At 42.8% G+C, this 13,145-nt stretch overlaps 1 protein-coding gene across 2 annotated transcripts in view; it reads right to left on the bottom strand.

Annotated features, from left to right (window-relative positions):
- Nucleotides 1-1,510: 1,510 nt before the first annotated feature.
- Nucleotides 1,511-13,145, bottom strand: part of DENND2D (DENN/MADD domain containing 2D) — a 49,083-nt gene continuing 37,448 nt past the window's right edge. For both annotated transcript variants that reach the window (XM_015416420.1, XM_015416421.1), the window contains exons 8-12: nucleotides 12,347-12,524; nucleotides 11,298-11,339; nucleotides 8,171-8,255; nucleotides 5,566-5,805; nucleotides 1,511-2,233 (exon numbers count right to left, since the gene is read on the bottom strand). In XM_015416420.1, the coding sequence (XP_015271906.1) occupies nucleotides 2,172-2,233; nucleotides 5,566-5,805; nucleotides 8,171-8,255; nucleotides 11,298-11,339; nucleotides 12,347-12,524 (607 nt within the window). In that variant the 3' untranslated portion in view covers nucleotides 1,511-2,171. The remainder of the gene's footprint in view (nucleotides 2,234-5,565; nucleotides 5,806-8,170; nucleotides 8,256-11,297; nucleotides 11,340-12,346; nucleotides 12,525-13,145) is intronic.

The following is a 13,145-nucleotide window of genomic DNA, read 5'->3' as shown; positions in this document are numbered from 1 at the left end:
AACCTCTCCATACCTTTTGCAGATTTTATAAAGGCAGGGAGTCTAGTTTTGCACAGGGTAGACCTGAGGAGTTGATGTAAGTCTGGTATAATCCTTAGAAGGCAAGGTACATGTTGTGTTTCTTGCTTATTGAGTTAGCAGGGCACATTGGAGGAGCCAGCAGTAAACGTAAGAAGCAGCTCTTTGGGGCCCTTCAGCAACACTGTCTTCTGGGATAAGTTAGTTGTTCTTGTAACTCAGCCCATGCATATGCTCTTGAGCAAAGGGAGGTACATGCTGAGTGATTATTTGGGACGATTACGGACCAACAGAGCTCCCACCAGAGCTCTTTGTCAGCTCAAGATACAGACTGAGACTAAGAAGAAAAACTGCCACTACCATTACAGCATTTCCAAGGGCACAGCTGTTTGTTAGCTGCCTTTGTGCTGCAAATGAGGCTGCCGTCAACAGATGTGTGAGTGGCCAGCAGGCTGACATTTCCTCTTGGTAGAAGGGATTGTCACCTTTTTTAAAAAAACTTCATTATGACACATGAGGTGAGAATTTAGGTCTTTATGCAACTCAAATGGCTGATAGCAATGAGCACACTACACAGCTGGGAGAATGTGGCTTTCACTGCCATTGTGAATAGTTCAGTTGTACCATGTGCATGGACTCATATTGATCACAGTAAAAAAGACTGAACACTGTAGAATTTGCCCAAGAGTAGCTGCAGTAACACATGTAGTCAATTCTTCTGTAATTAAAAGATGAGATCTTCACAGTGGCCAAATCCCTAGTCTGTACGCAACGTATATTCACTAAGAATGACTGTACTTCCTCTGAAATCCCCTCATAATTCATATGTAAGGTTTTTGTTTGGAGGTTTCTGTTAAAATGGATAATTTATGATACCTGTGTTGGAAAATTCCTCCTCCTTCCATTAAAGCACTTGAGTGTTGGCTTGTGATCACACAGCACCCTCTTGTAGCAATAGTGGTTACCCCCTTGCCTTCTTTGTTAGACTGCAGTGCTGCATAAAGGAATACGTGTCAGAGGATACTAACAGCCAATGCTCCCTCTAAGTCTTGTGAGGAAAAAATCTACTTTGTGAGCTACTGGCGTTAAAGTTGTGAGCAAGCCATTTGGCTACTGCATCAATTAGTTTGCTCTGGAGCCATCCTTCCTGAGCGAAAACAAAAATCTGTGAGCTGGAGGCTAAAAAACTGTGAGCTAGCTCACACTAACTCAGCTTAGAGGGAACACTGGGGAATATGAACCTGTTCCCACTGGAAATGCAGCTTCCAATGACCCCATCTGCCAGTCTCGAGGTTCATTCTATGAACTAGTTAAATTTTTCCCTTCCTCAGAACAGCATGCTTCGACTATTGTGATTCAATACGATTAGGCTGTATTGCCTACCTTCATTGCAAAGATATAGGATGGAGGTAAGATATTCTTCCCCCTTCCTTCATTTTTCACAAACCACTTTGATCTTTTCATTCCATTTCTCACTCTATTGTTTGGCCTCTGTCTGGACTACTAATTTCCTACAGAGAAATCTTTTGAGAAATTAGTGGAGCCATTATTACTTGGTTGGATATAGAATTACATCTTTAGAGAACAGAAATAAGGGCAACATCAATGCCTCAGCAATGGGGACTTACCAGAAAGACATTCAATAAGGAAGCCTTTGAAATGGAAACCATTTTAATGCCAATAAAATTGTTTCCTAGAAACATAATTAGTCTTACCAATTTCTCTACATTCTTTATCATTGTTTACTACCCCACATTTCCACCATGTCATTTTATTTCTAGAACTATCTTGAGTCCTATTTTGATCAGGATGATCACTCGGCTCATTAATTTTATGCTGCCATTTTGTTAAAGAGCTGCAGCTTTGTCTTTCTGTCAGTTGGCCTACGAATCACAGCCAAACTTTAACTATATAAAAGCAGCTTGTAGTGCAAGTCATAAAGGGGGGGGGGGATGGAGGAACTGGCACCTGAAGCCACCCTGGCCTTTCATGGTCTACAGAGGAAGGTGAGACAATACCATGATCCCACCAAACTGGTGAAGCCAAGGTGGTGCTTCTGTTCCTTGGCAGCTGTTGTCTTGGGCTGAACAGGTGCTGGCTGTAGGTACAGACCTGCCTATCTGGCCAGCGTGCCTCCTATGTAGAACGCGGATTCAGGACAGCCGTCTTAGCTTCTTTTGTTCTTGATATTCATTTAATTTTTGTTGAAAATACCCTGTGGAAGAGAAAAGAACTTGTTACTACACCCTGCATTTATATTTTCTGGTAGACAGCATTGCTAGCTATTTTAAAGTAGAAGTGTTCACTACACCCTGCATTTATATTTTCTGGTAGAGAGCATTGCTACCGTAGCTATTTTAAAGTAGAAGTGTTCGTTCTGGGTGGAATAGCAGTGAGTTAACGGTGCAGTACACTCACGCTACCACATAACGGAGGCGTGGGAGCTAGCCAAGTTCAAAGGACAGGGAGCTCTGGGGCCTTACAGGATGCTGTGGTTTTTACGCCATGTGCTGCAGGAGATTCACATGTTGCAAGCAATGGGTTAGATCTAGCCAACAAATTAGCTCAGTCTTGCCCAAGTAGCATAAGCTTTTGGCTGGCTAAAAACTCTCTCTTCCCTTTTCCATCTGCCGAAAAGCTGGCTGATTCCAACCCAATATGCATTTGGCCAGCATTACTTTCTCACTAGGAAATGCAACTTCTTTCCCCCAGCACCACCTCAGCTAGCTTGGCAATTGTGACTGCTAGTGATGTGTGGTCAATAGTCGTGCGCTAATCATAATTTCCAGTAAGGTCACCACAACTCCTCATGGCTGTGTTTTTATATGACCTTTGTTCTGTTGCGTTCCGCATTGTTTTCAGAGGCTGAGCATGCTCATGTCAATCCATTCAAGCAAGGGAGTTCATGCAAACCACATCCTTGCAACCTCCCCCTCCGCCACAGCAGTGTAGTCACTAATATAGAAGAAGGGTTAAGTGCAGCGACTGGAACAGCAGGGCTCATATCTTTGCTCATCTGTGAACTAACTAGGTGGCTTTTTAGACAAGCAACTACCTTTCAACCTCAGACCCTGAAATGTCAAATGGAAATGCTGCTCTTGTAAAAACTGCTGCAATAAATACAGATGAAGTGCCTTCAGTGCTTAGCATTTATACAGTGTTTTTCCTCTGGTGTCCCACAATTTCATGGGATTGTTTTGAAGAGCCTTTTGTTCAGCTCTTTGAAAGTGATATGTACCAGAGCATGCACCTCTCCTGATTTTAGTAAAAAACAGCAAGCAAGTGCATTTGTCCCTATGCGATAAGGCCATTCCCTGGCAGATGCCATCCAGTAGGGTAGGGAGCCTATGCTACTTGGCAGTACTGACTAGTGTGAATAAGGAACTAAGAAAAACAAAACCAATTTATTTCTAATCATCTGGAAAGACTTAGATCAACACACAATCTCCCAGTCCCTGGGGGATTTCAATGCCAAAGAGAATGGACAGGCACAGTAAAACCTTCGTCCCTGAAGATAGCTAGTGACAATGAGAGAACAGCCTCATTTGCATCAACAATGACAGTCGACGGTCTTTCAGCTAGGAGGAGAATAAGAAGTAATGTGCAAGGGAGCTAGGTCAACGCTACTTGATCCAGACCGAAGAAGAATCTTCTCTTTTTCTCAGCAGGTGAGCCAGAGCTAAACTTACCAACTTAAATCACAGTGGTTTAGACCCTAAGTCAAAAGGCAGTGGAAAACTGTAATTAGGTAGAAGCAGAGAATCAAACATGCCAATGTATGTCTGGTATACCCAGTAATGGTTATATGTGGGAAGTCAGGCTTAAACCAATCCCCATGCACACAAGGTAGACCTGTTTCCCCTTAGGGACTGCCTGCACCCACATGAACCTACCTGGCCACTCCTGTCATCTTCCGGGGCCCTGGTTTGGTTGTCCTTTGCCATCTGAGGCTAAACAGGTGGCAACTCAGAAAAAGGGCTTTCTCAGTTGCAGCACCAAAAACTTTGGAACGCCCTCCCTAGGGAGATTCATCTATTGCCCTTATTGTTGTCTTTGGTTGAGGGTGGAGACATGTTTTGTTTTGTTTAGCATACCCCTCCAATAAATGTTATTGGCCCTCCTCCCTGGCTGTGGTGTTGTGTGTGTTTGTATGTTTTTACTGAATTGTTTATATACACTTTATTTTTAAATGCCTTTTAAATGTTGAAATAGTTTGATGTTCACCACCTCGGGGATGCCTATTTTGGGGGAAAGGCAGCATAGAAATGTTTTAAATAAAATAAATCAGCATTTCTCAAACTAAGATCATGGCATCCAGCCCCATCACTCCTTGGCATACAGAAGGAGAAGTTATGGAAGCAGTGACAGACTTCACGTTCCTGGGATCCAAGATTACTGCAGATGGTGACTGCAGTCATGAAATTAAAAGACGCCTGCTCCTTAGGAGGAAAGTGATGGCAAACCTTGACAGCATAATAAAAAGTAGAGACATCACCCTGCCAACAAAAGTCCGTATGGTCAAAGCAATAGTATTCCCAGTAGTACTGTATGGCTGCGAGAGTTGGACTATAAGGAAGGCCGAGCGCCGAAGAATAGATTCTTTTGAATTATGGTGCTGGAGAAGACTCTTGAGAGTCCCCTGGACTGCAAGAAGATCAAATCAGTCAATCCTAAAAGAAATCAACCCTGACTGTTCCCTGGAAGGTCAGATACTGAAGCTGAAGCTCAAATACTTTGGCCACCAAATGAGAAGGGAGCACTCACTGGAGAAGACCCTGATGCTGGGAAAGATTGAAGGTCAAAGAAGACGGGGACAGCAAAGGATGAGATGGTTAGACAGTGTTATTAAGGCAACGAACATGAAATTAAGCAAACTCCGGAGCATGACGGAAGACAGGAGGGCCTGGCGTGATGTGGTCCATGGGGTCGCGAAGAGTCGGACTCAACTGTGCGACTGAACAACAACAACAAAGAACATACATAAATGCCTCGTTACTCCATCAAAATGCAGAGCATTTCTAAGGTTGCACCACACAACGGGTTGCTGCAGAGTGCAGACATTCTGATTTTTCTACACAAAAAGCTCTTCCGTATTGGAAGATGCATGGGAGCAGCATGTGGATCTTCACATTTGATGATAATCACGAGTGCTCCTCTCTGCACCTGCACACACTTGGAAACTGCAGCTGGCCACAGTCACCAGCACATGTCTGCTGAAGTACAGTGAAAACACATCTGCCATTAGCACATGGGTAATGCAACTGAACATAAGGCTGGGTCCAGCCAGTTTTTCTGCTCAGTCTTACCCAATCCTACACATTACTACAGCTCCCCTTTTGGGCGGTTCTCCTCCCTTCTTTACCATGTAAAAAGCTGGTTGGATGTAACCCATATATTCCGTAAACAAACGTGTTTTCCAAATAAATAAAAATTTAATGCCTGACACAACCCCTGTAGAAATCCTCTGTTATGTGAGCGACTGATAGGCCTGGATCTGCACAAGGAAGAATAATGGCACATTGTCATCACAGCAGGGGCAGAGTTTACCTTCTACACACTTTCTGCTCCTTTCTGCTTCCTGAATAAATAATGAGAACATCTGTGTCTTCACAAATCTCTTCAGAAACCTGCGGCAGGTCTTGGAGGTGGGGGCTTTGCAGAACGACTTCTCCTGGAAGCTGCCCTGACCACTTCTGTTCCATTTGATGTGCGCTGGGTAGTGGCCAATGGTTTTGACAAAGAACTGCACAAAAGTCTCTGAAACGCGTACATTGAATTCCTCAGAGGCTGGAAAGAAGAAAAGAGGCAAGTTTAACATTCAATTGCAGGAGAAATTTAGTCCCCTCCAAACTGTCAAATTCCTGTATCTTAACCACACTAACTTTTCTCCAGCTTACTAATAGCAAATTCTCTAACTCACATTTGCTTGGGGGCATCTGATTTAAAATCACCCTACCTGATAGAACCCAGTGAACTGTTTGTCGGCAAAGGATTTTGATAGATGGAGTGGTTTTTCTGGATACCACTGGAGCCATTTTCTTGGTTACTGCATGCAGAAAGTCAGCCCATTCAGTGAATCCTTGTACATATATGGATCATTGCATGGGGAAAGCAGCCCACATGGCATGATTTCATTAATTTTCTAAGTGGTGACCATTTCATATATTTATAAATGTTTGCAAGGAAACATAACTGACTCGTCTTGACTGGATCCCCCCCCCACACACACACACACCAGAGTTCTCAGACAGTAATCTTTCATGGGGATTGTGGGGAACTAATGTGAAAAAAGTCTGACAGCACCTTTAATCAAAGAGCTTTAAAAACTCTGCCTATGCATTCATTAATTAAGACATGTTTACAGCTTATATTCATATAGGCAGTGTAGGGTATTAGCTATTCAACAGACTGTGGTGTCCTTGAGATACAAAATCCAATTTCCTGAGATTAAATGGTAAAGAGGCTATAACATATGCAAGCATATGGCTCCAGAAAGAAGCTGCCTACTTTGCTAGCTTGCAATGGATCTACAGTAGTAGATGTAAAAAACAAAACATCCAAATGTCACAAATATGAGGTCCTCTGGGTGGGTGGTCCATCACTGCTGGCTTCCATAAGGGAACATAACAAATGGCTGAAATAACAACAACAACAACACCTTAATATAATAGTTGGGAAATTTATTTGGCAAAGAAATAAACCAAGGATAAGTTTGAAAAACTTACAAAGACCAAAAGAACATGGAGGTTTTGCATTGCCAAATTAGCAGGTATACTATCTTGCGGCCTCAATGGAATGGATAAAAGATTGGGTTAAATTAGAAAATACCAGAGTATTAGCGTTGGAAGGTGCTGATCTAGCAATGGGTTGGCACGCATATCTTTGGTATGGAAAGGATAAAATCCATTCAAATTTCCATACAAACATAATTAGAAAAGCATTAATTAAAGTCTGGAATCTGATAAAGAAAAATAACTATAAAAAACTACCACTATGGCTTTCTCCGTTGGAGGCATTTATTTTGCCGTCATTAACAACGGATAGGAACAAAGTAACATATGGTAACTTACTAACAAAAGAATTAGAATTAAATTCGGATGATTCACTCGCAAAACAGGATATAGTATTGTCCTGGTGGGATAAAAATATAATCCACACTAACTATCATAAGGATAAAAAAATAGGACCCAAATTCCAATTTCATACAGCATTTAAAGCAATAATAGCTCTCGAATAAAAACTGTTTTTTAATCTGTTCGTCCTTGTTTTAATTGTTCTATATCTTCTACCCGAAGGCAGCAGTTTAAACAGGGAGTGTTCAGGGTGTGACAAATCCTGCAGAATGTCCTTTGCTTTTTTCAAGCATCAAGAACTATACAATTCCTCCAGGAAATGGATCCCAACTAGATTGGCTCAGAAACCAGAAGGTCTGAGGGGGTTATGGACTCCAAAAACCCATCCCCCTACACTTTGGGGATTCTCTGCATCATTAAATGCAACACTGTATAGTGCTTCCTGTTGGCTAAGATGCTCCTGCAGTCTTCTTATGGGCTTCCTAGAGGTAGCTGTTTGGCCACTGTGTGAACAAAATGCTGGACTAGATGGGCCTTCAGTCTGACCCAGCAGACTGTTTTTTAACCCTAAATGGAAAATATCAGGGGAAAGGGGCATTCATATGCCTTTTATACTACCTTATACTTCGCCAGTGTTCCACCCACAGATGGACTGTGAGGAATTCCATAAGATTAGCTCACTGGATTCAAGATCACCTAGCCCAGGGTGGGTGACATGTTTTTAAAACAAGCTGCAGCCAAGTTGACTACAGGCAATTGAAGACCATGCCAGCATTTTGTATTCCTGATTTACCATTTATGTGCTACAGCAGGTGCAGAGTAATATGCTCTTGAGCAAGAATGACATGACAGAAGGGAAGGCCTGTATTGACAGCGTTGTTGTAGTCCGATGGGCTAAGCCTGACACAGACCCACCATCTCCCCCATCTGCGACACCCTTAGAACAAGAATCTCCCTTCTTACCTCATCTGCCCAAGGAACACCAGTCTGAACCCTTACCTTCATTGCATATATAACTTGTAAAAAGAGCCTTATTTTCCATGTACACAGAGAGGGGGCAATCAGAAGGTTGTGCTTACTCATTATGTTGTTGCTCACTGTTGGAAGAGAGGCCAGCATCTCACTCTGTAGCTTGCCAGGCAAGATCTCGTCTTCATCACCAACCTACAGAATTATTAATGGGGAGGTTATGTGGAGGGAAAACAGCCTTTGGGGCAAGAAGGTGTGCTGGACATGGGAGTGTATATAAGAGGGGGATCGTGCTTAAAGGCCCATTTTCTGACTGCCCCTTCTGGTCTAATGGGAAGAAACATGGCTCACAACCAGGTCTCCCAGGACACATTCCGTAGTGCTTTCAGACAAATCTGCCATCTGGATTACTGATCACTCTGGAGCTCATTAGCCATTGTGCAAGCCCATTAACCATCCCCTGATACAACAAGGAGCACTAAGAAGGCAGTTACTCTAAGGAGGAAGGGAACCCGGTCTCGTATGGAGAGATCAAGAGACAGGCGATGCATACAACAACCTGAGAGATGACTCTGCAGTCAAATCCTGCTGTTGCATCCTGGCAAAGGATGGTCTAACCAATGCTCCCTCTAAGCTGTGGAGTCTTGTGAGCAAAAATTCTACTTTGTGGGCTGCTGGCATTAAAGTTGTGAGCGAGTGATTTGGCTGCTGCATAAATTAGTTTGCTCCGGAGCCCTCCTTACTGAGCTAAGACAAAAATTCGTGAGTCACCAGGTCAGCTAAACTGTGGTGCTCACACTAACTCAGCTTAGAGGGAACACTGGGCCTAACCAAATACATATTTCAAAAGGTAGCATAGTGAAAGCTAGGGCTGCAAGCTTCAGTTTATTAACCAGGTCAGCTAAACTGTGGATGCAGATTAAAATCCCTGCCTACAATCCATTTGAGCAGCTGACTACCAGAGGAAGATTCTGGGATTATGGAGCAGCCACTAGGCAAGACACCTAAACTGTCCTGACTCCCACCCTCACTGTACTAAACTTCAAACATGGCTTTTCCCTCTGGTCTGCACAGAAAACTGGACTGGGCTAACAGAAAGAGGGGTCAGCAAAGTGTCCTCTTTGTTCAGGAGTCTCAAAAAGGCACCTTCACCAACGTTTTGCTATGTGGGCATTTTAAAAAAATGTAACCGATTGATCGATTTATTGCTTCCTTGAAATCTATAGTGTTAGGAAAGTCTTGACTAAAATCAGATTAGGAAAGAGGTTCCCCCCCCCCATCTACCATCAACAGGAAACCATAATGGATTTTGTGACTGTGATACAGATTTCTGTTGTTCAACATGCTGTATTTGTGGATCATCCCTGTACTGCTGAGAATGCAGCAGGACATGCTTTTGCTGAGTTCTGTGTGCTCGCCTCTGTTTGATCCTCACAAAAACCCTGCAGTGCAGTTAAGGCTGAGAGTGTGTGACTGGCCCAAGGTCACCCAGTGAGCTTACATGACAGAGTTGGGATTTGAACCTGGGTCTCCCAAGATTCTAATTCTAACCACTACATACACTGGTTCTCTTAAACAGTTAGGAACCAGGGAGGGAGTTCTATGAACAGGTGGCTGCAAGGGAGAATGAACAGCCATTTTATAAAGGAAGACATCTTTGAGAGACTGAAGGCAGCAGAGTTAAAGGACCAAATGGCAGGATATAATTGTACCCAAGGGCTGAAAAACAGCGAGGCCAGGCTGGAGAGAGTTTTAGCAGTAGAGACAAGGGAGTTTGTCCTGGATAGAGAAGGGGCTGCGAAGCCAGTGAAGGAGTGGCATCCCATAATCTGAGTGATGGGAGTGGTGAATGGTTTTGGTAGCGGAGTTTTGGATAGAGAAGGGAGGACTGAGGTGTGACAGAGGAAGGCAGAAACGATTGCAAGGCAGGAGACAACCCATGCATGAACTAGATTTTCAGCTACGGCAACAGAAAGAATGGGCAGATCTTTGCGATGGTGAACAGGGTAAAACAACATGAGTGGTCAAAAACTGAATGTGGGAACAAAGGGAACAGAAGACCCAAAGATTGTGTACCTCAGCAACAAGGTGGATAGTTATGTTGTCTATGAAGAGCAGCTGACAAACTGAGAGGAAAGATCAGGTTGGGGCATGTGGAATTTGAGACGGTGAAGAAACATCCAAATGAATATAGCAGGCAGGTTTGCAGCAATTTCACTGGACAGAGGAAGAGAAGCCTGAGATTAAAACCATATTTATTTATCCACTTATTTATCCATACCTCTCAAATTACCTCTCAATATCAAAATGTCTTATAGTTTCAGTATCAGTATAATGCATAGTAGTATTTAATATCTCCCGCTATACAACACTTCAGTAGCTGGAGACACTAAATACCAAGAAGGCTTGTGATTATGTGTGTTGTATTTTGGCATTAGTTTACAGATGAGGAGCAGTGCCACCTTTGAAAAAGAGAGCAATCATGGAACAGAAAGGAGCTAGTGAATCCGTCAGGCTAGAATTGAGCTTGTAAATATACAAAGCCTAATTGTTGAACTATCTCATTTGGAAAGCTCGTATACAGGGACTCCGGGGATTTAAATTGCAACAGATATTCAGCATCGTGCAGAGAATGAGATACAACTTTACTGCTGTCTGAAATGTTTTCAAGCAACTAGCTGAAACTGAGATAAACAGAGACCTTGGGAACTTAAGTTACAACATATATTCATCATTGCGGTGAGAATGAAATGTAACCCTATTGCTGTTTGAAATGGATGGTAAATGGATGGTTTATGCTACAAGTGGAATGCATTATATTGATACTGAAACTATAAGACATTTGATATTGTATGTACTTTGAGAGTTAATTTTTAAATGGTGGATAAATAAATGTGGTTTTAATATTCTTTAGTAATTTTCACGGAAATGTTCCATTATATTACATGTCTATATACCCATGATTCTCTGGCATACTGTGTGATATATCCGCTGCACTTCAGGCACAACTGTGTTTAATTGTGGCCATGTTGTTGGAGGCATGGAAAAGAGGGATAGGAACAGCAAGATTGCAATGCATAAAGCTGAGTTGATCACTAAAGTAAGAGATAAAGCACTAGTCAGAAAAGCAGAGTTCTAAGCAATAGAGAGGTGAAGGGGCAGGCTTTGGTACAGCATCATTGCCTGGAAATGTCCACCAAAGTCCTGCAGCTGGCAATAAGATGGAATTATACTTACCAATTTCAAGAACTTGCCTTCACACAGATCCACAAGTAGCACCTAAAAGAGCAAAAACATCCATCTTTATCCATCCAGCATTGCTCTAAGGACTAGCAAAACAGAGAAAGCAGCAGCATGTTCAAAAGTGGGTGAGGAAGGGGAGGAATCAAAGAGGGAAGAGAACTCTGGAACATCTCACATTAGAAGACATTGATTCCACCCAAGTGTGGGTACAGTGTTTGTCCACATTCTGCAGTAATATGCACTTGAAGTAGATTTAAGGTTTTTTTTAATGAATTAGATGTTGCCTTTTAAGGTTGTTTTACAATGTAAGTTGTCTTAAAGAGTCAAGCAAGTTGATAGTATATAAAAGGAGTGGCTGGTTAAATAAATAAATATTTACTCATCAGCTGCAATGAATATACTGAGAGCATCTAGTGGTGCCACTGAAGTTGTTTGGCTGGTGCAATATACAGTGATTTAATCAAGGGCCAATGTTTATGCCAAACCTTCAGGAATGCATGAAGCTGTCTATGAAGCCGATGATGGTCATGGTCATTCCTCTGCAAATGGAAAGATTACCTATGAGATTAATCCCCAATGTGGTGCCCATGGGTACTACTGTGGCTGATGCATTTCCTCTTGCCCACTGCATTTTTTTCCAAAACAACTCTTCTCCATATTACACAGCCAATCCTGGCTTTCTTCCATCTCACTTGGAAGAGGAGATGCCTCAGAAGATCCCAAGAGGAATCATCTTCATGTCTGCCTGATGCACCTAGCAACTACTTCCATCACAAGATGACACTTGGCTTGGAATCTCCCAACCTTCTGTCACTGGCCCCATGGCAGCCATTTTGTGGTGAGCTGTGTCCCACATGGAAGCCATTTTGTCTTGGCACCCATAATCTATACTCAAACTGCAGAAGTGTTCACAGATTCAACAAGGTTAGGAAAAACTGGGATAGGGTGGAATCACAAATGCCAATCCTAGATGCTGCCTCCAAAGACACCTTAACATTTTGCTCTCTCGTCCACTCAAAAGACACACAAGATAAAGACAGCACCTCTTCCATGGGTTGATCCAGGACCTCTTCCAGGTAGCGCTTTTGGATGCCAACCATGAAAGGCGTGGGGCAACAGACAGTGCTCAAGAGCTGCTCCGGAACCACTGGGATGTATGTATGGGCCCATGTAAAGGGATAAAGAAGAGCAGCTGCTGCATGGATACACTTGGAGAGGGAGCTGAAAGGAAAATACAGTACTGAACAGGAAGACACAGAAAGGTAGGGTGCATATCTGAATATTCAGTAGTATGTGGTGCATTCACAGAATACCCAGTGGATCTTTATTATCTTGTTATTTAAATATATTGGCTGCTCAGTCTTAAGGGCTGGAAAAGGTTAGAATGTCATTACTGATTTCAAATAAAAAAAGCTTCCCCTTGAGATCCAGCATGGCGTAGTGTTTGGAGTGTCAGACGAGGACCTTGGAGACCCAGCTTCAGACCTCTACTCTGCTGCTATGGAAGCTTGTTGAGTGACTTCCAGCCAGCTACTCTCTCAGCATAACCTACCTCACAGGGTTGTTGTGAGCCAAGAACATTGTTGTAAGCTGATTTATATCCCCATCTCAGACATTTTTACTAGTCTAGTTCCTAAATCCAGACTCAAATTAAAAAAGAAAATCACAAATAGTTTCAGACTCAAATCTGTCTTGCAAAAAATTAGGATTGTGGTTTACAACCTGGAGAACCTTCCTGTGTCTAATTTCTCAACTGGAGCTGAAGTCACAGCTTCTTCTGTTTATCTGCCCTGGGCCCTGTCACCCCCTCCCCTTCATTTTTTGTTTGATCCAGCAAGCAGG

This window comes from Gekko japonicus, unplaced genomic scaffold (assembly GCF_001447785.1).
Source record: "Gekko japonicus isolate JY-2015 unplaced genomic scaffold, Gekko_japonicus_V1.1 scaffold1812, whole genome shotgun sequence".
Lineage (NCBI taxonomy): Eukaryota > Metazoa > Chordata > Lepidosauria > Squamata > Gekkonidae > Gekko > Gekko japonicus.
The sequence above is the reverse complement of the archived record's forward strand: the minus strand, read 5'-3'. Positions and strand labels throughout refer to the sequence as shown.